At 40.0% G+C, this 24,312-nt stretch overlaps 1 protein-coding gene and 1 long non-coding RNA gene across 2 annotated transcripts; both read right to left on the bottom strand.

Moving 5' to 3' along the window:
• Positions 1–10,210: 10,210 nt before the first annotated feature.
• On the bottom strand, positions 10,211–19,903 carry LOC125381214. Its single transcript, XR_007221769.1, has 2 exons — positions 16,654–19,903; positions 10,211–10,531 (listed from the first exon to the last, which is right to left on the bottom strand). It is a non-coding gene; the product is annotated as an uncharacterized LOC125381214 (long non-coding RNA).
• Positions 19,904–19,953: 50 nt separating this feature from the next.
• Positions 19,954–23,634, bottom strand: LOC124117229 (respirasome Complex Assembly Factor 1-like). The gene is made up of 4 exons (XM_046479009.2): positions 23,430–23,634; positions 22,594–22,697; positions 22,275–22,404; positions 19,954–20,454 (listed from the first exon to the last, which is right to left on the bottom strand). Exons 1-4 carry the CDS (start codon positions 23,538–23,540, stop codon positions 20,410–20,412), a joined length of 390 nt encoding a protein of 129 aa, XP_046334965.2. The 5' UTR covers positions 23,541–23,634; the 3' UTR covers positions 19,954–20,409.
• Between the last annotated feature and the right edge of the window lie 678 nt (positions 23,635–24,312).

Genomic DNA, 24,312 nt, shown 5'->3' with positions numbered 1-24,312 from the left:
GTATACAGTATGTATCCCCAACAATCTAAGCATGGGGACGATATGCATGCACATCCAGCAGCATTCATCAGCTGGTACACATACCGTTTACACACGACTGGAGGGGGTTCTGCATCAGGGCCCACTTGCACAAAGCGATCTTAGCGCTAAGATGATCGCTAACATAGGCTTACTTAAGATCGCTTTGTGCAAGTGGGCCCAGGAGTCTGGGTACAGGAATTATAATTCGGGTACGGGCTTCTGTTTGTAATGATCAACTTGTACATGCATGAGTTCGGTGTTTAAGGATATATGATAACGATGATCATCTGTATGTAGGTGAGATAAGATAACGATGATCATCTGTATGTAGGTGAGTTATGATAACGATGATCATCTGTATGTAGGTGAGATACGATAACGATGATCATCTGTATGTAGGTGAGATATGATAACGATGATAATCTGTATGTAGGTGAGATATGATAACGATGATAATCTGTATGTATGTGAGATACGATAACGATGGCCATCTGTATGTAGGTGAGGTGTGATAACGATGATCATCTGTATGTAGATGAGGTGTGATAACGATGATCATCTGTATGTAGGTGAGATATGGTAACGATGATCATCTGTATATAGGTGAGGTGTGATAACGATGGCCATCTGTATGTAGGTGAGATAAGATAACGATGATCATCTGTATGTAGGTGAGATATGATAACGATGATCATCTGTATGTAGGTGAGGTGTGATAACCATGACAATCTGTATGTAGGTGAGATATGGTAACGATGATCATCTGTATGTAGGTGAGTTATGATAACGATGATAATCTGTATGTAAGTGAGATATGGTAACGATGATCATCTGTATGTAGGTGAGATATGATAACGATGATCATCTGTATGTAGGTGAGATATGATAACGATGATCATCTGTATGTAGGTGAGATATGATAACGATGATAATCTGTATGTAGGTGAGATATGATAACGATGATCATCTGTATGTAGGTGAGATATGATAACGATGATCATCTGTATGTAGGTGAGGTGTGATAACGATGATCATCTGTATGTAAGTGAGATATGATAACGATGATCATCTGTATGTAGGTGAGATATGATAACGATGATCATCTGTATGTAGGTGAGATATGGTAACGATGATCATCTGTATGTAGGTGAGATATGGTAACGATGATCATCTGTATGTAGGTGAGATATGATAACGATGATCATCTGTATGTAGGTGAGATATGATAACGATGATCATCTGTATGTAGGTGAGATATGATAACGATGATCATCTGTATGTAGGTGAGATATGATAACGATGATCATCTGTATGTAGGTGAGGTGTGATAACGATGATCATCTGTATGTAAGTGAGATATGATAACGATGATCATCTGTATGTAGGTGAGTTATGATAACGATGATCATCTGTATGTAGGTGAGATATGGTAACGATGATCATCTGTATGTAGGTGAGATATGGTAACGATGATCATCTGTATGTAGGTGAGAAATGATAACGATGATCATCTGTATGTAAGTGAGATATGGTAACGATGATCATCTGTATGTAGGTGAGATAAGATAACGATGATCATCTGTATGTAGGTGAGATATGATAACGATGATCATCTGTATGTAGGTGAGATATGATAACGATGATCATCTGTATGTAGGTGAGATATGATAACGATGATCATCTGTATGTAGGTGAGTTATGATAACGATGATCATCTGTATGTAGGTGAGATATGATAACGATGATCATCTGTATGTAGGTGAGATATGATAACGATGATCATCTGTATGTAGGTGAGATACGATAACGATGATCATCTGAATGTAGGTGAGTTATGATAGCGATGATAATCTGTATGTAGGTGAGATATGATGACGATGATAATCTGTATGTAGGTGAGATATGATAACGATGATCATCTGTATGTAGGTGAGATATGATAACGATGATCATCTGTATGTAGGTGAGATATGATAACGATGATAATCTGTATGTAGGTGAGATATGATGACGATGATAATCTGTATGTAGGTGAGATATGATAACGATGATCATCTGTATGTAGGTGAGATATGATAACGATGATCATCTGTATGTAGGTGAGATATGATAACGATGATAATCTGTATGTAGGTGAGATATGATGACGATGATAATCTGTATGTAGGTGAGATATGATAACGATGATCATCTGTATGTAGGTGAGGTGTGATAACGATGATCATCTGTATGTAGGTGAGATATGATAACGATGATAATCTGTATGTAGGTGATGTGTGATAACGATGATCATCTGTATGTAGGTGAGATATGATAACGTATGTGTGTTGCCAACATCACTGCAGGTATATGTGGGGCCGGGGTGTAGACCCACCATAGCGAAGGCGTGTGTGTCGGGAGCAGCAGGTCCTCTGTAAACGCGTGACCCCTGTAGTTCGTGAGTTGACGGTCTGGAAGCCTGTAGCGACTATGTCGTCAGTAAAGTGTAACGGTCGGTGTCAGTGTGTCTAAGGGACGCGTTGTGTGGGCGATATAGAATCTACACGTGACGAAGATAGGATGATCAGATGATGCGATACGTCAAGAGTATTATGTGATCTGTACCGATATAGATCACGCTTTCTTCTTTTCAGCATTGTTCAGTCTCAGCTGAGCGCCTCCATGACTTAAATCCTTTCTGCGTTTTCAATTGTTTTGCATGTAAACAGTTCCGCAATATAATCCACGGACCTGCCTTCAGGACAGAGGTTCACGCTGTTCATTCATTTCACTGCCCGAGGACAGATATAGATATTGTATAAAGAATAACTTAATGTTAAATGTATCGTAGGTTAACTTGTTATTGTGATAATAAGCCCATGTAAAAGGCATTTAAGACATATTGCTTTTGTTGCTTTTCCGAAATAGAAATTTTTTCATCCTGACTTTGAAATGTCAATGATTGTTTTTTAGAGTTGGCTGTGGTGAGTACATCTTCCCGAGGCAAGGGCGTCAACTGACTATAAAAGTGGAAACTGAACCTTTACGGTCAGTTAACGCCCTTGCCTCGGGTAATGAGCATTCTCAATTATCCAGTGTATCATACATAATTCATATAAAAAACAATAACATGGATAATCGTGAATGGTAAGGGCAGCAATTATTTATTGGGGAAACATCCGATTATTGATATATAATCAGTCCTCCTTTATCCAGAATGAGCGAGGAAGTGAGACCGGTTTTATAACGCTTTATAAAGAACTAGTCAAGTCCCTCAATGCACGAGGGAGGAGGGAGACACAAAGCATGGGTTCCATACACGTAACTCACGTGACTCAGATTATAATGTGTTTAATCATTATCGTTATCATTCATCCGTTGGAGTGACCGGTAAGAGTACAGGTCCTCTCAACAAGCAAGAAACGACGGGGATCGGGTCGTCATACTCGGCGACTTCGTTGATTGCAATTGCGTGGATCGATGCTCATGATGTCAGTCACTGGATTGCCTGGTCCAGGCTCGATTATTTACAGACCGACGTCAAATAGCTGGAATACTGCTGAGTTAAACAACAAACAAATGAGACAGCAATGATACACGCACGCCATGCAGGGGAACAAGCCGGTGCGCATCTTCTGATCAATATCAACGACAATGGCACTTGTACCAGAGACCACATGTCGATATTATATGCTCTCTGCTTACACGGCGATACCATCTGGAACCATATGTTACATGTAGCTATATACATGTACAATGCGACGTTAGATTTTATATTTATATAGTAACCAGCTTTTGATGTTGCAATCAGTAACAGTGATAATGCTTTCTTTGCCTCCCGGGGATGTTTACTGTACTCTTCGCCTCTCCACCTCCACCGCCACCCCCAACACACACCTTTTTTTTACAGCTTTACGGATGTTGTAACCTTGATCAAACATTTTTTTATCAAGCGTAGTTTGATGCTTTTTGGAATCTGGACACGAAACGCAATTAAAGGTTATTTTAATGTTAAATTGTTATTTTTGAATCTGGGTGTGGGGTGGACGAATTATTTTGAGAAAAAAAAATGAATAACAAATATTTTGTCCCCCGGTTTTACCTAATGATCAAATGTTGTACAGAAGCGTGACATATTGCTGAGAGTGCATGATGTAAAACAACTAACAAACAGAACAAGTAAGGCGTTAAAATGCCACCTTCAAATGGCGTTCCGCAAACATGTTTAATTGTCAGACCTCACAGATACACTATCACTGAGATCGGTTCAGTTTTCTCCTGGGCCCCGTTCCACAAAGCGATCTTAGCGCTACGATTGTCGTAAGTCAGTGTTAAAGAATGGGAGTTACGATCGACTTAGCACTAAGATCGCTTTGTGGAACGGGGCCCTGAACGTGTATACTGTCTAGAGCATGGCCAATTGTTGCTCGGCTAACTAAACCCAGTTTATCCACTCTCGATTGAACCAAGCTGTATTATTAACGACGGCGTTAACGAGCTTATCTGTGAAGACAGGAATCCAAACTGAATGAAATATATCAATTATACCACTGGTTATTCCACGTATTTGAACTGGTATACATGTATGTATATGTTATTTGAGTTTGATATGCAATTAAATATTTCCTTATACGACTGTGCGTGTTTTCGGGTCAAATTAACTTTCTGATCAACTAAGATATCCAATAAAACGTCCAAAGTCACCTTCAACAGCGTTCAGAGTACGTGTGTGATGTATCAATACGCCACGTGTTAAACTAATATGCCGGTTCTGTGTCACTTGCCACGTTGTCAATTTCCCGCGATTTACATTTCAAGGAAATCGACACAGCTGCTGATTACTATCTGGGGGTAATCAAACTCAACCAGCTTCTATTTGTATAGCATGCGGGAACTAATATCCCCCTCATAACCCGTAGCAACGGCAATAACATTGAAAGTTAAATACGTATGCTAACTTTCTATCAGTCGGCGAGTCCGTATATTGATCAAACAATTCACCACATACTGAGATGGGCTGTGAAAGAGAAGCATGTCAATCACATGCCACATAAATCACGAAAAAAAAGAAAACAATCGAGGAAGTGTTTCCAATACAAACAGCTGTTGCATTTTAGTCAATTGGTGTTCAAAAGCAGTCAGACGCTGGCATATGTTTATGTATGTTTCAACAAAATGTTAATCCACACATTAATTCACACGTTAATCCAACTTTTTAACTATTTACGTTTTTTATGTAAATAGTGACTTTGTTCATCAGGTGAGGGGGCACGGGTGGCCCAGTTCGAATCCCGGTTCGCCCCGATTATGTTTCTAGGTTTGTCAGCACCATACCCGTGCTCGTGGGTTTCACTGAAGTGGTAAACGTCTGAGACCTGCATCCCTTCGGGCTTTCCTCCCAAATTAAGCTGACACGCCGTGATATAACTGGAATACTGTTAAAAGCGGCGTAAAACCAAACTCACTCACTCATTAGGTGAGCGGATTGTCGAGAGAGTAGCCTTGCTCCAAAGTCTCTACTGAACGATAAGTCGATGGTTGTATAGTAATATAAGCGGACAGTACTAAGGACGCCAGTCTTTATAGGAACAACGTATTAGTTATATAATCTAGAAAGTATAACTTAAACTAATAACCAATGCCTCAGAGGCTGTGCAAGTGTAGGGGAGAGTTACAGTAGCAGCAACCCAGTTGAAGACTTGGTATTGCTGAAACAAAATATCTTTGACTTCTTGGTAGGCGGGATAACTCAGTAGTTCGTGCGTTCGCTCGTCACACCGAAAACCCTGGTTCGATTCCCCACTTGGGTACAAAGTGTGAAGGCAATTTCTGGTGTCCCCCGCCGTGGTACTACGGGAATATTGCTAAAAGCGGCGTAAAACCATACTCACTCACTCCTTGACGTCTAACATACGACTACACTCGGTACATCTCTGTAAATACAGGCATAAACCCACGCAGACGCTTTTGTTAAAAAAAGTCCATACATAAAATAATTCATATATTCTTGACAAAACTTTTCTAGGAAACAATTACTATGCTTGTTTGTATAGACGTAACGTAGCTCGGCTTCCGGGACACTTCGCTTGTTTGGGCGTGGTCCCGTTTGCCAACGTCACAATGGCCGACAAAGTGGGGGAATTAACTTGGTAGGGCGGATAACTCAGCTGTTTTGTTTTGATATGTTTGTTGTTTAACGCCGCACTCAACAATATTCCAGTAATATGTAAATTATCAAGTCTGGACCAGACAGTAATTGACATCATAAGCATCGATCAATAGACAATCTCGATACGGTGACATGCATCAACCAAGTCAGCGAGCCTGACCACCCGATCCCGTTAGTCGCCTCTTACGTCACGCATGGATTGAAGAAAACCAATTCTAACCCGGATCTTCAAGGGACCGTAAACATCTAAGTATCTTTGATTCTTCATTCCTGGCAGAGAGAAGTATCTATCACTGGACTCGGTATATGTAACATAGAGACTCAAACCTAAGGAATGTATCAGTTACCTAATGTTAAAGCCGCAATCTGAATTTAGTCTAGTGTATTAACTGTAATAATTCATATGCGCTGACCACTATCAATTATATTAACACCAAACTGACATTATCTACTTAAAATGATGGCCGCCCGGGCCTCCATAGCATCTTACAGTCTCGTACGTAACTCTAGTCATGTCAGCTGGACTGTTGTACGTAATCTAGAGTTCGTGACGGTCAGTTACGTGAATAGGAAGTGACTAACATTATCAACTATATTTTGGTTTCGCTGTATCTAACAGAAATGTTAATAAAAATACAAAGCATATTATTGGAACATGCCTACTATACGTATGGATTACTTATAGAGATTTTTTAGCGATTATAGATTGTCTCGGCTAAAATGGGCAGAATGGATAATTGTACTTTATCAGATTCTTTAACACGTGGGTGCTAGCGCTGCTAAGAGTTCTACACGCACTAGACATGCGTGACTGGTGAACTAGATCGGGTAGGGTTAGGTGCAGTACCATCTTTTAACGTCTTTTGGTATATATATGACGCGGCCGGGCTCGAACCACGGACCATCCGCTCTCGGGACAGACGCTCTATCCACTAGACCATGAAGGCGGGCAGCTAGACCAGGAGAACGATAACCATTGTACTTGCTAACAGCATTAAAATAGCTTATATGAAATGCAGGTCATCTGACATGTATCGGTCCTATCGTTTAGATCCGCACTCAGCAATATGCCATCTATATGACGGTGGCCTGTAAATAATCGAGTCTAGACCAGACAAACCAGTGATCGATATAACGAGCAACGTCCGACGTCGTTGGAAACGAAGACACGAAATCTACCAAGTCACACAGTCTGACAGCGCGATCCAACCATTCCTCCAGTATCGCCAGGGAGGTGTCCATTGTTGAGAATGAAGCGACTGACTGCTCTCAACAAATGTTTGATAAAATAGTTCCACATGGGGACTGAGCTCGGGGCAGGTGGCAGTTCGAGTAACTTGTTTAAGGCATTCAAATACCATTTTGTCCCTAACTGAATTTTTATTATGTATACTCACCGCCACAAGAAACGCGAAACGCGTTTGTTGTTTAACGCCGCACTCAGCAATATTCCAGCTATATGACGGCGGTATGTAATAATCGAGTCTTGGTCCACGCAGTTGGGATACGATGACAAGCATCAACCACGTCAGCGAGATTGACCACCAGAACCCGTTAGTCGCCTCTAAAGACAAGCACATTCGCCTTTTACGACAAGCATGGGTTGCTGAAGACCTATTCTACCCCGGATCTTCACGGGTCTAGAGACGCATTTACGTTGAAAAGAGATGTTTATAATGTGTGCGAATTAATGACAAAACTGACAATCAGTCAAGCGTTACCACGACGTGTCTCTATTCTTATCACAGTATGCTGCAAGTGATTTCCAAACTTTACACGCTAATCCTGCACGAAACAAATGGTGCATCTCGAGTCATGGATCTACATGTGATGCGTACATGATTGGTTGTTTGGTTTGTTGTTTAACGCCGCATTCAGCATTATTCCAGCTATATGACGGCGGTCTGTAAATAATCGAGTCTGGACCAGACAATCCAGTGATTAATATCATGAGCATCGATCCACGCAATTGGGATCGATGACATGCATCAACCAAGTCAGCGGGCCTGACCACCCGATCCCGTTAGTCGCCTTTTACCACAAGCATAGTCACCTTTTACGACAAACATGGGTAGCTGAAGACCTATTCTACCCCGGAATCTTCACGGGTCGATGCGTTCATGAGCATCGGTTCACCCAACATACCAGTATGTTCGTTTGTGCATCGAAACAATCTAATATCTCTTGAATATGAGTAAGTCCTCATATATTAACCGACATGTAAGGTGTTCGAGTTTCTTTGGGCGGCGAGAACGTAATTATCAAAAGGATTCTTTTATATTACTATAGTTAATCTGCCATGGCATGACAGATTAACTATAGTAATATACAGGAATCGGGTGTTCTTTAACTGCTTTTGAGTAGTAGATATCATCTAGCATGTAGAATGTTCCCTAATAACACAGCGACGATGTTAAGTTGACACAAGGCACTATAACAGCATCCACATTTAGACTGAACGTGGGCATGCACCAAGCCATTAGTACATTCCTCCTATGAAAGTAAAATGCCAGGGTCTAAGAAATGGTTTCGATTACTTGAAATGCGTGACATTTTATATCAGCCACGTACCATATCCGTCCAGTAAGAACAGATTCGGCCCGTAGATCGTTTACACTCTTATACTGGTATTTGATTGTCCCAAATTCGATAATTCACAAGTACTCCATGGAGGCGAAGGCTACTCTTCATTATACAGAATTATTTACCCTTTTGCAGATATTGAGATCTGGCGTGGTTGGACAGGACTGAAATATAACACAAATCTTGTCTGTTTTCAAACAGATTTAAAGCTGAATAGTCAGGTTTCAAGCTACTCTTATCGAAAGCCATATGTTCGGAGACACAACGCTTTAACCACAAGGCCACCGTCCCTGAAGCTGAATAATTTGCATTGCCAGTGGTTTTCTTCATAAAAAAATGTCCAGTGTGAGAGGTGAGGTGAAATTGGGTTTAACGTGTTTAAAATTATTGCACTCATTTAGCGACTTGTATATGCATGTCTTGTGCCTGTTTTATATTGCTGGTCCACTGAGATATCACGCCGCAGTTCGACACGGATACCCCATTCAGATACTTTATACGGACTACGACCCGACCAGTCCTTGTTTTACACCCTAATGTCATAATACCATTAATAATCTTTAACATCTTTTGGTATGATACGACCGGGATCGAATCACCGACCTTCCGGTCTCCAGGTAGACGTTGTATCCTCTACATCATGGCATCTTCCCGAGGCAAGAGAATTAACTGACTATAAAAGTCCAGTTTCCATCCTTGCCGAACTAGGCTGGAATTACTGGGCTAGATCGTAGCGCCACCACTGGCTATTACCAGTTATGTCCCTTCTAAGCCTCTCCTATGGACCAATCAGATTCCACCTCTCGTATCACTTGCGTTTGCTTCACACAAAATGGTGGCGCCAAATCAGAACGATCTGGTCGATAATCAAGATCTATATTGTGATAAAACGGGTCTTACATCGCGAAATGCATCAAATCACGTGAGCACCTTGATTAAAATCATGAAAAGATTTGGAAAATATTTCTTCGCAACGAGTTGGCGGTTCACATGCTTTGCAAATCCTGCAATCGATCGAAATCTGCACGACAGTTTACGAACCGGATTTCGATTTCGGTGCGCGATTTTGATTGGACTTATGCATAGACTCTTAAGTCCAGCCACAATGTAACTCCATAATACCAGCCTAGTTCGGCAAGGGTGGAAACTGGACTTTAATAGTCAGTTAATTCTCTTGCCTCGGGAAGATACATCATGGAGGCGGCCTCCACTGTGATATTAGTTAAATGACATGATGGTTCATTAAATGAAACCCAACATTTTCTTTTCTAAGGTACTAGTATTACAATTCTCATATTCCAAGAACCCAAGAACCAAGAAATATTCCATGTTCTAATAAATAAAATCTAATTCATTTATTTTCGTACCTACAGCATGTATAGATGCAACTATTCACTGAAGGTGAAGTAACGCTAACGCACGAAGGAGTTGTCTCCGTTCAACCACAAAAATACAGGATTTAATATGATAATCTGGGTTTATTAAAATACATATACACATGAATATATTTATGTGATGATACGCAACTGGAACAATATCAGTCGGAAGATGATGCATCTGGCTGCTTAAGGCAGTTTAATAAGGTCTGACAACAAGAAATAAACAATAATTTTCCTCCAAAACACCACATACCACTGGAAACAAATTGATCTATTTTACGTTCTAAGATATTGAGTGTAGAGGCGGATACAAAAAACATTGTATTGCTTTCCAATACTGTGGAACCACAGTTGACTGGTTTAAAGGAAGCCATCAAGCGATACCCTTAGGCTGCATTACCTAAAGTAACATGTGACCCTTTTTTCCATACAACACTAGTGTTATATAAGACTCAAAAGAAGTAAAAAACAGTCACTTCTATAGTTAATCTGTCATGGCATAGTTAATGTCATGACATAACAGCTTAACTACAGTAATGTAAAAGAATCGGATGGTCCTTTAACTTTTTAGAGTAGTATATAATGTTGCAGAACATGCGAGACAACAACCTAAAGGCTGGAAGCCATTGCGATGCTAAACAAAAGGATGATGTTATCCTTGTCTTGGGATTAAGCAGTGACTTGTATGTTTGCTTGATGACTTCCTCTAAATTAAAAGGCAAACACAGAAGAACAAATATAATTTTACGTTAACCTTGGGATGATGGATAAAGTTGACCATTCTGAAATGACCATTGATGACCACTGGTCAGTAATGGCACAGATTTAACAAGAAAAACAGACATGGTGTGGTCAAGATATAGACAGCAAGTTACACAGAGCACAACATGACAGACAGAACAGTGTATGGAGTCATCACAACTGACTTAACCAAGACCAATTTATAATGTTTTACAGACTTGTCTTGGTCATCACAACATGAAGTAGGGACAGGGGTTATCAAAATCAAAATAAATAAATGCAAAAATTAACTTTTAAAGTGCATGTTTGAGTGTAGTTGTGAGATGACTTATTATACTTTCACAAAAATTCACAAAAACTACTTAAAAGCAACTATTTTTGGAAACATTGTTCAATAGTGCACAAGCTTTACCTTTAAACCTAAGCAAAATTGAGGTGACGCTCACTGGCAAAACATGAAACTATGAGTCTTACCGAAGTTAGGATAATAACTGATATTGATCATTAAAGTATAGTCAAACACTGTTGTGTGTCGCACTTATGGTTGTCTCGAACTAAAAGCCTGACATATTCCTTCTTTATTCATTATTTTCGGTTGTGTTTACTTCTCAAAGTATTTACTTAGGTCGCTTCAAGTTTGACACAACAGCGTTTGACTGTATATACCAGTACTTGTAGTATTCGGTGCCAAAAAAGACATATAGAAAAGAAACGGGTTTCAGTTCAGCCCTATTATTGAGTTGGACAAAGGGTTTAATAATCCTGTGCCAAATGCATGTGTTTTTCATCTAGAAATGTTGACTGGTATCTTTGCATTTGTTCATCCTACTTTCACTTTTCTTTACTGCAAGAATTATGCATGTTTGTTTCCGAGACTTTACCATCAGCCACATCAAGGAAATGTTGAATATCGAGTAAACATATACAAGTATCTTGAATGGATTTGAGAGGAACAGGGAGGGAGATCTGAAGTTTGACACAGCTGCTAACAGTATTTCCGTTATTTCGCTGCACCGCGACTGATTAGTGGAGAAAACACAGCGAGGCAGGTTCTGGGCACCAACACCTGGGTGAAACCAAATATATGGTTATGGTGCAGACATACCAGATCATTATCAGGATCATCTGCAGATCCTGCCAGTAAAGGGAGGCAACTCTGCACAAAGAGTTGCGATTACTTACACCACTGGGACGCCCATCCACACATACACTAGTGAGTAAGTGAGTGAGACAGGCATGTCTCTGCTTCGAACAGTTTTCTAGTTATATCAAGGAGTGTCAGTTTGACAGAGGAGGAAGTGATGCAGTTCTTAGCAATTGAACATTTTGGCGAAACCTATAGACATGGTGCTAACCAACCAAGGATCATAATCAGGGTGAATCTGGACTTTGAAAAAATGATCATAGGTCCCTGGCACATCTAAGGGATGCAACTCTGCACAGACTAATGTATGTTTTAGTTACCACCCCAAAATAAGTTGTAATCAGTATCATCTTTACAGATGGATCCCATGACATGCACAGCTCCAGCAGGCTGATCATCAACATTCAGAAAGGACAATTTATAGTCTTGCTGGAACATAAAATCATACTGGAAAACTGATAATGATAAAACATCCTGTAAGCTGAACACTGTGCAGGCCTCCTGTTAGATATCCAGTATAAGTAACCAGGTCATAAGTCAAAAGTAAGTCTTTCTGGCACCAATCTAGGCTACTACATGTGTGTTAGAATGTGTTCATTCTCCAAACTCTGCTGTTCACTATACACTTCACACCCACCCCAGGGATGAGACAAGTTAGTTACATCTTAAATTAAACCATGTCTTTGGCAAACAGTAAACCAATCAACCTTTTCATAGCAAGCCTTGAAATTGAATGGCAAAGGGAAGGAACTCTTCCACAGGCCATGTGGATTGTATTTCTTTATTTAAGGAGTCAACCAATCAAACTTTTCACAGCACTCCATGACAATGATCGGGAAGGAGAAGGAACTCTTCCACAGGCCAATCAATAGCGCCACAGTTTATATGACGGTCAACACGTTTTTTTTTGTTAGTGCAGATATATTCAAATTACAATGCACAACCTTTGAAAGGCAGTGTTTTGTTCTTTCCTGCTACTAGCTATTCAGAAGTGACCCTGTGAAAAGTGGAGAACAACAGTTATAAGTTTCATGTTTGGATTGCTAGAGATAGTAGATGTTAGATTTAAGTTATTTTGACATCCATGACACATTATAAAAGGAGAGTTCTGATTGTTTCAAAAGTTTACAATTAAATTCATTGTGATTGTCTAAGACAGGTGAGACTATTTTCCAAAGGTTACAGGGTATAGCCTTATATGCCAGGTGGGTGTGAAGGGAATAAGAGCAAGCATTGTTTTACACCACTTCCAGCAATATTCCAGCAAAGACAGGGACACCAGCAGTGGGCTTCACACACTGTACCCATGGCGGGAATTGTACATGGGCCTTCAGGGTGATGAGTGATTGCTTCAACCACAAAGCTACTCTGCCACCTGAAGACAGAGTAAGTGAACCCCAGGTGTTCGATGATGTCCCTTAGAAAGCATCCATAAAACAGCCCCTGCCTGTATTATATGCTGGTTTCTATACTGTGTCTTCAGATCAGGAGGAAATCAACCTTTTGTAGATCATTTGCTACTGTAACTAGAGCCAAATCATAGGAACAGATTTAGGGCTGAAACGATACACCGGTGCCATCACACGATATGCACTGGAGTACTTCATTATTGTCACCACAGAAATCCAAAGTTCTGATTAAAAAACCAAAACAATTCCATTTTGCTATCAGAAAGTAAAAAGGGATTCTGTGTTCCATGAAATTAAGGAAACTGTAATCAGAATGATGGCTCCATGTCATATCCCAATGCATGACAAATGCAGTCTTTTATTTTTCAAAATCTCTCTTTTTTTTGTAAAATGGTCATATTTTGGTCTGGTTACGAAGAGGGATGCTGACACAAGGCTTAAGTTATGGTACACCTGATATTGCACAACTCTGCAAATAAATATTCACAGCCAACATCCTCTGCTTCCTGCAAATGTCAACACTAACTGAGGAGAGACAGGAGCAAGGGTACCACTCCCTCACGAACTGTAGTACCCTTGTACAAAACTTACTATCAATATTTCAATCAATCATACAACCTTCAACCCTTGTGAATGTACTTCTAAATTATCTTTGTGTACATCCAACCTTGTCAGTATAAACGTTAACGAGCTGACAGTTTTCCAAATGTACAGATTCTGTTTATATGAAGACCTGCGTACATGATCGCATTCAGCAATATTACAGCTATATGACGGCGGTCTGTAAATAATCGAGTCTGGACCAGACAATCCAGTGATTAATATCATTAGCATCGATCCACGCAATTGGGATCGATGACATGCATCAACCAAGTCAGCGGGCCTGACCACCCGATCCCGTTAGTCGCCTTTTACCACAAGCATAGTCACCTTTTACGACAAACATGGGTATCTGAAGACCTATTCTACCCCGGAATCTTCACGGGTCGATGCGTTCATGAGCATCGGTTCACCCAACATACCAGTATGTTCGTTTGTGCATCGAAACAATCTAATATCTCTTGAATATGAGTAAGTCCTCATATATTAACCGACATGTAAGGTGTTCGAGTTTCTTTGGGCGGCGAGAACGTAATTATCAAAAGGATTCTTTTATATTACTATAGTTAATCTGCCATGGCATGACAGATTAACTATAGTAATATACAGGAATCGGGTGTTCTTTAACTGCTTTTGAGTAGTAGATATCATCTAGCATGTAGAATGTTCCCTAATAACACAGCGACGATGTTAAGTTGACACAAGGCACTATAACAGCATCCACATTTAGACTGAACGTGGGCATGCACCAAGCCATTAGTACATTCCTCCTATGAAAGTAAAATGCCAGGGTCTAAGAAATGGTTTCGATTACTTGAAATGCGTGACATTTTATATCAGCCACGTACCATATCCGTCCAGTAAGAACAGATTCGGCCCGTAGATCGTTTACACTCTTATACTGGTATTTGATTGTCCCAAATTCGATAATTCACAAGTACTCCATGGAGGCGAAGGCTACTCTTCATTATACAGAATTATTTACCCTTTTGCAGATATTGAGATCTGGCGTGGTTGGACAGGATTGAAATATAACACAAATCTTGTCTGTTTTCAAACAGATTTAAAGCTGAATAGTCAGGTTTCAAGCTACTCTTATCGAAAGCCATATGTTCGGTGACACAACGCTTTAACCACAAGGCCACCGTCCCTGAAGCTGAATAATTTGCATTGCCAGTGGTGAGTCCAGTGTGAGAGGTGAGGTGAAATTGGGTTTAACGTGTTTAAAATTATTGCACTCATTTAGCGACGTGTATATGCGTGTCTTGTGCCTGCCTGTTTTATATTGCTGGTCCACTGAGATATCACGCCGCAGTTCGACACGGATACCCCATTCAGATACTTTATACGGACTACGACCCGACCAGTCCTTGTTTTACACCCTAATGTCATAATACCATTAATAATCTTTAACATCTTTTGGTATGATACGGCCGGGATCGAATCACCGACCTTCCGGTCTCCAGGTAGACGTTGTATCCTCTACATCATGGCATCTTCCCGAGGCAAGAGAATTAACTGACTATAAAAGTCCAGTTTCCATCCTTGCCGAACTAGGCTGGAATTACTGGGCTAGATCGTAGCGCCACCACTGGCTATTACCAGTTATGTCCCTTCTAAGCCTCTCCTATGGACCAATCAGATTCCACCTCTCGTATCACTTGCGTTTGCTTCACACAAAATGGAGGCGCCAAATCAGGACGATCTGGTCGATAATCAAGATCTATATTGTGATAAAACGGGTCTTACATCGCGAAATGCATCAAATCACGTGAGCACCTTGATTAAAATCATGAAAAGATTTGGAAAATATTTCTTCGCAACGAGTTGGCGGTTCACATGCTTTGCAAATCCTGCAATCGATCGAAATCTGCACGACAGTTTACGAACCGGATTTCGATTTCGGTGCGCGATTTTGATTGGACTTATGCATAGACTCTTAAGTCCAGCCACAATGTAACTCCATAATACCAGCCTAGTTCGGCAAGGGTGGAAACTGGACTTTAATAGTCAGTTAATTCTCTTGCCTCGGGAAGATACATCATGGAGGCGGCATCCACTGTGATATTAGTTAAATGACATGATGGTTCATTAAATGAAACCCAACATTTTCTTTTCTAAGGTACTAGTATTACAATTCTCATATTCCAAGAACCCAAGAACCAAGAAATATTCCATGTTCTAATAAATAAAATCTAATTCATTTATTTTCGTACCTACAGCATGTATAGATGCAACTATTCACTGAAGGTGAAGTAACGCTAACGCACGAAGGAGTTGTCTCCCTTCAACCACAAAAATACAGGATTTAATATGATAATCTGGGTTTATTAAAATACATATACACATGAATATATTTATGTGATGATACGCAACTGGAACAATATCAGTCGGAAGATGATGCATCTGGCTGCTTAAGGCAGTTTCATAAGGTCTGACAACAAGAAATTAACAATAATTTTCCTCCAAAACACCACATACCACTGGAAACAAATTGATCTATTTTACATTCTAAGATATTGAGTGTAGAGGCGGATACAAAAAACATTGTATTGCTTTCCAATACTGTGGAACCACAGTTGACTGGTTTAAAGGAAGCCATCAAGCGATACCCTTAGGCTGCATTACCTAAAGTAACATGTGACCCAATATTTCACTATGGAATTCCCTTTTTCCATACAACACTAGTGTTATATAAGACTCAAAAGAAGTAAAAAACAGTCACTTCTATAGTTAATCTGTCATGGCATAGTTTATGTCATGACATAACAGCTTAACTACAGTAATGCAAAAGAATCGGATGGTCCTTTAACTTTTTAGAGTAGTATATAATGTTGCAGAACATGCGAGACAACAACCTAAAGGCTGGAAGCCATTGCGATGCTAAACAAAAGGATGATGTAAACCTTGTCTTGGGATTAAGCAGTGACTTGTATGTTAGCTTGATGACTTCCTCTAAATTAAAAGGCAAACACAGCAGAACAAATATAATTTTACGTTAACTTTGGGATGATGGATAAAGTTGACCATTCTGAAATGACCATTGATGACCACTGGTCAGTAATGGCACAGATTTAACAAGAAAAACAGACATGGTGTGGTCAAGATATAGACAGCAAGTTACACAGAGCACAACATGACAGACAGAACAGTGTATGGAGTCATCACAACTGACTTAACCAAGACCAATTTATAATGTTTTACAGACTTGTCTTGGTCATCACAACAAGAAGTAGGGACAGGGGTTATCAAAATCAAAATAAATAAATGCAAAAATTAACTTTTAAAGTGCATGTTTGAGTGTAGTTGTGAGATGACTTATTATACTTTCACAAAAATTCACAAAAACTACTTAAAAGCAACTATGTTTGGAAACATTGTTCAATAGTGCACAAGCTTTACCTTTAAACCTAAGCAAAATTGAGGTGACGCTCACTGGCAAAACATGAAACTATGAATCTTACCAAAGATAGGATAATAACTGATATTGATCATTAAAGTATAGTCAAACACTGTTGTGTGTCGCACTTATGGTTGTCTCGAACTAAAAGCCTGACATATTCCTTCTTTATTCATTATTTTCGGTTGTGTTTACTTCTCAAAGTATTTACTTAGGTCGCTTCAAGTTTGACACAACAGCGTTTGACTGTATATACCAGTACTTGTAGTATTCAGTGCCAAAAAAGACATATAGAAAAGAAACGGGTTTCAGTTCAGCCCTATTATTGAGTTGAACAAAGGGTTTAATAATCCTGTGCCAAATGCATGTGTTTTTCATCTAGAAATGTTGACTGGTATCTTTGCATTTGAACATCCTACTTTCACTTTTCTTTACTGCAAGAATTATGCATGTTTGTTTCCGAGACTTTACCATCAGCCACATCAAGGAAATGTTGAATATCGAGTAAACATATACAAGTATCTTGAATGGATTTGAGAGGAACAGGGAGGGAGATCTGAAGTTTGACACAGCTGCTAACAGTATTTCCGTTATTTCGCTGCACCGCGACTGATTAGTGGAGAAAACACAGCGAGGCAGGTTCTGGGCACCAACACCTGGGTGAAACCAAATATATGGTTATGGTGCAGACATACCAGATCATTATCAGGATCATCTGCAGATCCTGCCAGTAAAGGGAGGCAACTCTGCACAAAGAGTTGCGATTACTTACACCACTGGGACGCCCATCCACACATACACTAGTGAGTAAGTGAGTGAGACAGGCATGTCTCTGCTTCGAACAGTTTCCTAGTTATATCAAGGAGTGTCAGTTTGACAGAGGAGGAAGTGATGCAGTTCTTAGCAATTGAACATTTTGGCGAAACCTATAGGCATGGTGCTAACCAACCAAGCATCATAATCAGGGTGAATCTGGACTTTGAAAAAATGATCATAGGACCCTGGCACATCTAAGGGATGCAACTCTGCACAGACTAATGTACGTTTTAGTTACCACCCCAAAATAAGTTGTAATTTCATCAGTATCATCTTTACAGATGGATCCCATGACATGCACAGCTCCAACAGGCTGATCATCAACATTCAGAAAGGACAATTTATAGTCTTGCTGGAACATAAAATCATACTGGAAAACTGATAATGATAAAACATCCTGTAAGCTGAACACTGTGCAGGCCTCCTGTTAGATATCCAGTATAAGTAACCAGGTCATAAGTCAAAAGTAAGTCTTTCTGGCACCAATCTAGGCTACTACATGTGTGTTAGAATGTGTTCATTCTCCAAACTCTGCTGTTCACTATACACTTCACACCCACCCCAGGGATGAGACAAGTTAGTTACATATTAAATACAACCATGTCTTTGGCAAACAGTAAACCAATCAACCTTTTCATAGCAAGCCTTGAAATTGAATGGCAAAGGGAAGGAACTCTTCCACAGGCCATGTGGATTGTATTTCTTTATTTAAGGAGTCAACCAATCAAACTTTTCACAGCACTCCATGACAATGATCGGGAAGGAGAAGGAACTCTTCCACAGGCCAATCAATAGCGCCACAGTTTATATGACGGTCAACTCGTTTTTTTTTGTTAGTGCAGATATATTCAAATTACAATGCACAACCTTTGAAAGGCAGTGTTTTGTTCTTTCCTGCTACTAGCTATTCAGAAGTGACCCTGTAAAAAGTGGAGAACAACAGTTATAAGTTTCATGTTTGGATTGCTAGAGATAGTAGATTTTAGATTTAAGTTATTTTGACATCCATGACACATTATAAAAGGAGAGTTCTGATTGTTTCAAAAGTTTACAATTAAATTCATTGTGATTGTCTAAGACAGGTGAGACTATTTTCCAAAGGTTACAGCGTATAGCCTTATATGCCAGGTGGGTGTGAAGGGAATAAGAGCAAGCATTGTTTTACACCACTTCCAGCAATATTCCAGCAAAGACAGGGACACCAGCAGTGGGCTTCACACACTGTACCCATGGCGGGAATTGTACATGGGCCTTCAGGGTGATGAGTGATTGCTTCAACCACAAAGCTACTCTGCCACCTGAAGACAGAGTAAGTGAACCCCAGGTGTTCGATGATGTCCCTTAGAAAGCATCCATAAAACAGCCCCTGCCTGTATTATATGCTGGTTTCTATACTGTGTCCTCAGATCAGGAGGAAATCAACCTTTTGTAGATCATTTGCTACTGTAACTAGAGCCAAATCATAGGAACAGATTTAGGGCTGAAACGATACACCGGTGCCATCACACGATATGCACTGGAGTACTTCATTATTGTCACCACAGAAATCCAAAGTTCTGATTAAAAAACCAAAACAATTCCATTTTGCTATCAGAAAGTAAAAAGGGATTCTGTGTTCCATGAAATTAAGGAAACTGTAATCAGAATGATGGCTCCATGTCATATCCCAATGCATGACAAATGCAGTCTTTTATTTTTCAAAATCTCTCTTTTTTTTGTAAAATGGTCATATTTTGGTCTGGTTACGAAGAGGGATGCTGACACAAGGCTTAAGTTATGGTACACCTGATATTGCACAACTCTGCAAATAAATATTCACAGCCAACATCCTCTGCTTCCTGCAAATGTCAACACTAACTGAGGAGAGACAGGAGCAAGGGTACCACTCCCTCACTAACTGTAGTACCCTTGTACAAAACTTACTATTAATATTTCAATCAATCATACAACCTTCAACCCTTGTGAATGTACTTCTAAATCTATCTTTGTGTACATCCAACCGTGTCAGTATAAACGTTAACGAGCTGACAGTTTTCCAAATGTACAGATTCTGTTTATATTCCACAGTAAATTTACACCTTGTATGATGAAATGAGAAGCATCAGTGTGGTGTGGTAGATGTGGCCTGGCTGTGTTGTAGGATGGTATGAAGCCGGGTTTGGTGGGTGCTAGGAGTCCGTGTGGAGGGACGAATACAGGATGATCCATGATACCTGCAACACACAGCATAGAAATACTGAAAGTTGGAAATGATGACACCTTGATTCATTGCTACAGATCACATTGCTAGACAAACCCAAACAGGGAAACTAAGTAGTACCATGAGGTGATCTTACGATGATCAGAAGTCCCTTTCTTTAACCGCGATTCAAACATGTTGTAATAAAAAATTAAAAAATGAAATATTCATATTCTTGTGTTACATTATTAGCGGAATATGACTTCTAATCATGCAACCTCTAAAGTTTAACACAAAACTACTGTTATGGACTGAATGACTGATTCAAAATACTTTTTAAGGCATAGTCTGGAATGGAAGTCCCCAATTTGAAACTAGTGCAGCAATACTTAAGAAAGCTGCTTTCTTAGTGGCTAATGTCGACTTCCTGTTAGTAATTTCATTGGTCGGTCAAAGTTTGCGAAAGGTCTTTCGGGAGCGAGAACTTGTATTCGATTTTAATGAGATTGAGGTAATCTAGGCATGTGATTAATCCTGTTTTGTTTATTGTTAAGCAGTAACTGTTTATTGTTAAGCAAGTTTATTTCTGCAGCCATTGAAATATACAGATACTCGCCGACTTGTCTCGCATCAAAACACGGGGCTGTGTACTCGCGGGCAGATGACCACAGAGTACGCGGATCACTGTGACGGATTAACGAGACTGATTAAAGAGTGATTTCAGCAATTCGTTGCAAATTATGTGCGTCGGAGTCGGAGTGTGAGGCTGTTGGATTAATAGCAAATAGTCTTAATAGCACTGATTTAATCGGTTCCCATCATTTGTGTCAGATAAACCCGATTGTCGGATTGACTAGTGTCGGGTTAATGAGACTTGACTGTAGATATTGATCAATGACTTATATTTGTTTGTTTGTTGATTAACACCGCACTCAGCAATATTACAGCTATATGACAGTGGTCTGTAAATAATCGAGTCTGGACCAGACAATCCAGTGATTGACATCATAAGCATCGACCCACGCAATAGGGATACGATAAAATGCATCAACCAAGTCAGCGAGCCTGACCACCTGATCCTGTTAGTCGTCTCTTACGACAGGTATAGTTGCCTTTTACGGCAAGCATGGGTTGCTGAAGACCTATTCTACCCTGGATCTCAATGACTCACATCACACAATGTCAATTAATATTGAAGGTAAACCCAAAGTGACACAGGTTATAGATGTTAACCTCGTAGCTGAAAAATATAATCACAGAGAATTTGTACCCATGACCAGCAGATCCTTGCATGGCAAGGGATCCAACTCTGCACAACGAATTAGGATGCCACTTGATTACATGTATCAGACAGGCAACCAACTCTGGTTACCTCACAGGTCAGTATCCACTTGCCATCACATTTCTGTCCCAGGGGATTCCAGGGTGGAGTGAGTGCGTATGGTTTTATGCCGCTTTTAGCAATATTCAAGCAATATCACGGCGAGGGACACCAGAAATGGGCTTCACACATTGTACCCATGTCGGGAATCGAACCTGGGTCTTCGGCGTGACGAGCTAACGCTTTAACCACTAGGCCACCCAACCATCCCCTGAGGGGTTAGAATTGGTCCCCAGCAACCTATGATGATCATACAGGGCGACAATAGATTCAGTGGTCAGACTCAGTGATTGGTTGATTGCATGTCATTGTACCTTGATGGCGTGGATCATTGTTTGTTATATTAATCAGTATCTTTTCTGTGCAAAACTCTTTAACTAAGAGACCAATGTCATATACCTGTAATATGATTGAGTTCAGCATTAAACATCAAACAAACAATATTTCAAAGCCATGAGCAAATAAATATTTACCAAAAATGAAGAAAATGATGTCATTAATCCTTCTTTTAAAATCTCTGACGCTCCTCCATACTCCTCTTCATCCACCTTCTGGAAGCTGTTGTAGTAGATGTAGACGATGGCCACATTGATGATGAAAAAGCTGTCAACAGAGAAGAACAATTTGCATGATTTATGAAACAAACCTGGGGATTCACAAGTTCGAATGGGTACTAACTACTGTCAATCTCATTTAAAATGAAGAGGGCAGACTTTCTAAACAACACCTTAACATCTTAATGCATGTAAAGGGTAATGCTGAGCCAGGGTACAACTGTATAAGAAGACTTACAGTCCAAGACCGACTAGACCCTTGAGAGGAATCAGGCCCCAGATCAGTCCGATTACAACACCGAGGATCTGTCGCAACCAGTAGACCACGTCTAGAAACTCGCCCTGAAAGAAGCAAGCATCATCATGTTACTGTACATGTTGTAAGCACATACTGACACAGTGGTTACATACGACAGAAATCGACCTTTGCTACTAAACTCGTAAAGTTCCAAAAGGATATCTGCTTCTACAATGTCCAATAGCAAAATGAATATTGTGTTTTCAGAATGTCATGCTTATTATTCAATTACAGACCTGTAATATCATGAATAACAGGCTACAGTACTCAAGATATATAATATAATATGCATTAAATGCATAGTAGTTACTATCACATTCTAAACGTTGGTGAGAGAGTGAGTATGGTTCGTCAATATTCCAGCAATACCAGGGCACCAGAGATGGGTTTCGCACATTGTACCCATGAGGAGAATCGACCCCGGGTGACGAGTGAATGCTTTAACCACTTGGCTATCCCACTCCCTGATTTAAACTGCTACGAAATCAACCAAAGGGCAAAATAAATGCACCTCACTCAAAGTTTAACATGATGGCCTACACACTGCATCTCCACGGCCTGCGCATGCGAAAATGTGCTGAACAGCTAGTGATAAAACCGGTAATGTTTAACACGATTAGGCCAGTAACAACTTAATTGTTGCAACAGGTTGCTTATCGGGTATCATTATTCGGACAAGTAAAGAAGCAAATAGGAACTTTCCCTGTACTAGTTTTAATGTGTCGTGAATTGCGGCATGACCAAGCCAAACAGCACGAATTTCAAGTTTCACAAACCTTGTCCGTCCACTCGGCATCCTGTGTAAAAGCTTTCGATACAATCGATACGGTGTCTGTTCCGTTTGCTACCGGTTTATTAACATTGCGTTTTACTGGCGTAGTGGCCATATTTGGGCCTCGGTGTATAGATGAAAGACAAAATAATACTCTCAATGATTTTGCTCAAAAAGACACGACCACATGAAATGTTCACTTTTTCTCCTCCAATGAAGAGTGACATGTAAATTAGAGTTACCTCCCTTTGTCGCACTTTTCTCATGTGCGCGCAAAATCACATGAAGAGGTGTCGTAATGACTTTTCTGAAAGAAATACTTGGATTTCCACAGCCTGGTGACTATATTTAGTCTATATTTCAGTACGTACTGTATATCTATGGCCTTGATCGATAAATATGGTGAAGCCCTTACAACAGACAGGCAAAGTGTTATTCCACACCCACAATGAAATTGTATGTCATTTATACTGCCAAACGCCCCAAACTCTCAATATTAATACATATACGGGCAAAGTGTTATTCCACACCCACAATGAAATTGTATGTCATTTATACTGCCAAACGCCCCAGACTCTCAAAATTAATACATATACGGACAAAGTGTTATTCCACACCCACAATGAAATTGTATGTCATTTATACTGCCAAACGCCCCAGACTCTCAATATTAATACATATACGGGCAAAGTGTTATTCCACACCCACAATGAAATTGTATGTCATTTATACTGCCAAACGCCCCAGACTCTCAAAATTAATACATATACGGACAAAGTGTTATTCCACACCCACAATGAAATTGTATGTCATTTATACTGCCAAACGCCCCAGACTCTCAATATTAATACATATATTTAGAGAGGAGTGGTTGATATTTTAACCGG

The sequence above is a fragment of the Haliotis rufescens genome, unplaced genomic scaffold (genome assembly GCF_023055435.1).
Source record: "Haliotis rufescens isolate VD_foot unplaced genomic scaffold, xgHalRufe1.0.p SCAF_17, whole genome shotgun sequence".
In the NCBI taxonomy this organism is placed as follows: Eukaryota; Metazoa; Mollusca; class Gastropoda; order Lepetellida; family Haliotidae; genus Haliotis; species Haliotis rufescens.
This window is presented reverse-complemented; position numbering and strand designations above follow the sequence as displayed.